Source organism: Aedes albopictus, chromosome 1, assembly GCF_035046485.1.
Source record: "Aedes albopictus strain Foshan chromosome 1, AalbF5, whole genome shotgun sequence".
In the NCBI taxonomy this organism is placed as follows: Eukaryota; Metazoa; Arthropoda; class Insecta; order Diptera; family Culicidae; genus Aedes; species Aedes albopictus.
The window spans coordinates 297262676-297267069 of NC_085136.1; the positions used below are offsets into that span (position 1 = coordinate 297262676).

At 44.0% G+C, this 4394-nt stretch overlaps 1 protein-coding gene across 1 annotated transcript; it reads left to right on the forward strand.

The window, feature by feature from the left end:
• The first annotated feature begins 469 nt into the window (after nucleotides 1–469).
• On the forward strand, nucleotides 470–2106 carry LOC109417098 (uncharacterized). The gene is made up of 2 exons (XM_019691224.3): nucleotides 470–1103; nucleotides 1181–2106. Exons 1-2 carry the CDS (start codon nucleotides 654–656, stop codon nucleotides 1580–1582), a joined length of 852 nt encoding a protein of 283 aa, XP_019546769.1. The 5' UTR covers nucleotides 470–653; the 3' UTR covers nucleotides 1583–2106.
• The last annotated feature ends 2288 nt before the right edge of the window (nucleotides 2107–4394 follow it).

The window sequence follows — 4394 nt, forward strand, 5'->3', positions numbered from 1 at the left end:
CCGCAAGCACGCAACAACCAACCAGCGCCAGCGTGGGGTGGAAGTGGTCAGTTTTTTTTATGCTGCGGGGGGAAACCTGTGTGTAAACATGCCTGGCTGTCTGCCTCGGGTTTGAGGTGTAATAGAATAGAACGGAATTAGCGTACGGCGTGCGGTTGGTTGTCTCGCTTGCTCGGCTTGGCCGGTTCGGACGAGTCTGCGGAGGAACTGGTTGTTGTTGGTGGCGATGCAGCAGAAGATGCACCCGTGAGTCTCGCGTGTGTGCATTTCTCCTATGCAGCGCTGCGTTTCGATTCATGTATGTATGTAGCTCTCGGGTTTTCTAGTGCACATAGTTTATGCTGGCAGGTTGGTTCAGGGCCTGGCTGGATGATCGGAGGGGTGTGGAAAACTCGAGCCGAGCCTGGGTTGGTGGAAAATTGAAAATTCAACCGGCTTGGCAAGTGGTATATATGGCCGGATCAGGCCGGAGATAGGCACAGTTTGATTTCATTCGTCTACAGTTCTAGAACTATCCAAAGCAGAGAGTGAGGAGTTCCGTGAAGCGGTTCAACTTTGTGATCTGTTTTCCCCGCAAAACAGATTTACTTAAAAATCAGCAAGTTTAGTGATTTAGTTTAGTCCGTGAGGAGTCCTAGCCCTAATAGAACACAATGAAGTTGTTTAAGTGTTTACTGGTGATAAGCTGCCTAGCGACGGTGTCCTTGGCCCACAGTGCATCCGCAGCGCAATCGATCAACTCAAACACGATTGACGATAGCCATGACCCACAACAGCAGACACCTCGCTCCGGGTCGTATCTCGGCGAAATCAAATACCTGTACAAGACATACCAGGACTGTGTCAACTCCGATGTGCCTACCTGCCTGAAACTGAAACTGTACACCATCCTGGATCGTGTGGCGCGATCGCTCAAGGACTTCAAGATCAGCGAAGGAGTCAAGTTCGTCCGCGATCAGGAGGTGCCAATCGACAGCACCCCAGTCAAGAGCGAAGCCCAGATCGAGATGGAACTGCCCCGCTCCATGGATGAGAAGGAACGCTCTCTGAACTCGATGCTCTTCGACAAGGTTCTGTCCTTCTTCCAAACCCACACCCTGCAAGTAAGTATTTGATTAGCCCCTTGGAGATTCGCATCGTGTCTTAAACACCCATTTCCTCTTTTCTTCTCCCCAACCAGGTCAAGTTCCCATCCAGCGAGGAGATCAAGCGCTCCATGGAGGAAGTCCGTGCTGGAGGTGGTGGTGGATTCGGAGGTGGTGGTATCGGAGGCGGATTCGGCAACAAGGACAAGGACAAGAAGAACGGACACTGGATCATGATCCCACTGCTGCTCGGAAGCACCCTGGTTCCTCTAGCCTTCGGTGCCCTAGCTTTGCTGGCCGGTAAAGCTTTGATCGTATCCAAGCTCGCTCTCGCACTCGCCTCGATCATCGGTATCAAGAAACTGATCTCCAGCGGTGGTGGCCACCACGAATCGGCCCATGAGGTCGTCGTCTCCGGTGGACATGGTGGCGGCTGGGGCCGTATCGGCGCTGCCCAAGGCATGGCCTACAACGGCTACGGACACTACGCCCAGTAAGCCACTCCAGCACTTCAGCTGAGAAGACCTCAACCAAGGTCTCACACTCAGCGGAAGCACTCAAATCAGAAACAGCCAAAGCTTGTGAAGAAGCTCACAGACAGAAACACAACAGACGCCCCCACACCCAACAAACACACAAACACACACCAACAGAATGACCGCGAAATTTCAGGAAACCGACTGATGATCGAAAAAGGATAATCCAAATTTTTTGTTTGTTTTACGTTACCTCCCTTGATCTGTCTCCCCCCATTTTCCTGAAACTCTCCCCATTGGACAACAAACCATGCGAATGGAGTCTCCCCAAACGACTCCGTCCGCCTTCCCGTCTTGTTTTGAAACAAAATAGCCTTTTAGCATTTTTTAAAAATAGTTTTAAAAACTTGCTAACATATTTATTAAAACTTAATTGTAATTTAATTTATGCCACTCGAAGAACTGATTATTTATTTAATTAAGTCTCTTAAGATCCATTTGTAAAAAGCCGAATAAACTAAAATGATGAAATGAAAAAATAGAAATCCTGCCCTTGTGTTTCTTTAATTTCCAACGATCAACCCATTTTCCGAAAAGCGCCGCCTTTCACTCTCACTTGAAACCGGTGGTCCGGTGGTGGCAGCCAGTCAATGGCAACCGCAGGGATCAAGTTTTCTTCCGCCGCGCACAGCCAGTGCAAGCGGGAAAAACAAGTTCACCTGCAGCTGGAAAAACTAGCTCCCGTCGGAATCAGACGCACTTTCTTTCGAATCAGGTTTTCTACCTATGATGATGATGACCAAATGCGGTCCAATAACATCCCGGTCAGATGGGATGCTAGAAGGCACTTGCTTCGCAAGCGCAGTTTCTCAAATTTTCACTTCTGATTTCCATGTGGAGTTTCTAGCCATGTGGTCACGGATTGGTGGCTACCGCTGCCAAAGTAGCATAATAATTGCAATGAATGATGGTCGGTCTTGGGCGCGCGCCGCAAGTGCCAATAATGTGATGTGGCCATTTATGATTACTGGGAAGGATCCGTGTGGAAGGAGAAAACGAGACTTATCAGTCAGCCACCAGCCAGCAGTACGCTGCGCTGGCGCTTCTGGGTAATAAGCGGTCAGTGGTGCGTGACCGGCAAGAAAGTGGAGTGGATATCGGGAAACATCCGAATCGGATTCCGGTGAACAACAATACAATGATTGATTTTCATGGTTGGTTTGCGGTGAAATTGTGGAAAGGGATAATGCGATTGAACATTCATAGCACAGGGCGAAATCAATCACTCAGGTATGAATGGAACAAGTTCGATCAATTGAACAGATTCGCATTTTATCAGCTTTTATTATGAATTGATGTTTACACTTTTCTTTTAACGGAGTCGCTTAAAATTACGAGAGAATCTACAGAATTTACGTCCAACATTCTTAAAAAAAAAACCAGATTAATCCACCTAATGGTGATAGTGCCTTTCTTGTCGAATATGTACTCATAAACTTTTCTTAGACGTTAGACAAAAAGTTCCTGAATCCTGAAAACACTTTACATTAGCAACAATTTTAACAAAGCCATCATCGATTTTCGAAACTTATTGATGATACATATTCCGATGTTATGTTCAACAACAAAACAGAGCAGAAAAATATCAGACCTGTCAGTTGACTGCTTGACCACCTTAACCCTAGTCGTGTATTGGGGTCACTGTGACCCCATTCCATCCACTACGGCAGCGGGGTGAGCGTCAGCTAATGCTTGAAGAAGGTTAATTTTATTCACAATCACAGATCACTTTGTGATCTTCGCCACATTTTAGGCTATATTTTATTATCATTGGTAACACGATTCATGTAAAATTTAACCTTCCTACGAGGGAAATGCAGAAAATGTAGATTTTCCATTCAAATTTCAATCGCAATGAAAAGAGTGAGGGCTCAACCAGCCGCACATAAATTGTGAGCAGTAATTTTAGAAGCATAAGGAGATTGGAGATTGAAAAACTGTATAAGATTGACGTGATTAAATTATATTTTTATATAAAACAGTGATCCATCCTACCATACATTTACACCGCAGGAATCTGAAATGGTGTGATTTGAAGAGATCGCTTTGGTCACGATATCGTTCTCTCGCATATATGAAGACTTTGATCATTTCTTCATTTATAATCTTACCCAACGTTTACATCGGTGGCTCCCAAAGTGGGCGAAATCGCCCCCCAGGGGGCGAAAATCAGTCCGAAAAGGGGCGAAAATTTGAAAAACTAAATTTAGGGGGCGAAAATACTAAAAAGGGGGGCGATTTTTTCAAATGATTGAGAAATATCAAAAGTATTGAAATGTATTGTATTGAATGTCAACTGAATCATTACAACTCCCTGGCATTTCAAGATTTTTTTTTGTTTCTAGGATTATTGAAAATGTCTGTTTCGAGATAGACTAAATGTTACAGAATTTCTTATGTTTACGTGAATGTAATGGCAAAATTCCAAGAAAAGAAAACTGCTATATGTACTAATTTCCGAGAGAATTCTCAGTGATTCTGGAAATCTCTTTAATAAGAAACTTCTATGGCGAAAATTCATGATTGTTTTTTTTTCTAAATTATGAAAGGAACAGGGTTTTTTGCTTGATACGAAAGTTTTGTTTTTAATTTACATGCGGTTTGTTTTTCATGGAAATTTCAATCATATACATGAAGTTTAAAATGAATCTAAGAACACTTTTCGGATGAAATTCATCACACATTGTATGAAAATATTTCAGAGAGGCTTTCTGGAGGAAATTCAAACGTTGCTTATTACTAGGGGCTATTTTGAAATTTTTCCACAAATTCA

Bases quoted from the DNA above. Each gene is read 5' to 3' on its own strand.
- LOC109417098 (XM_019691224.3), top strand. From the start codon at position 654: ATGAAGTTGTTTAAGTGTTTACTGGTGATAAGCTGCCTAGCGACGGTG. The intron at 1,104-1,180 runs GTAAGTATTTGA...CTCCCCAACCAG, and splicing joins TCCAAACCCACACCCTGCAA to GTCAAGTTCCCATCCAGCGA.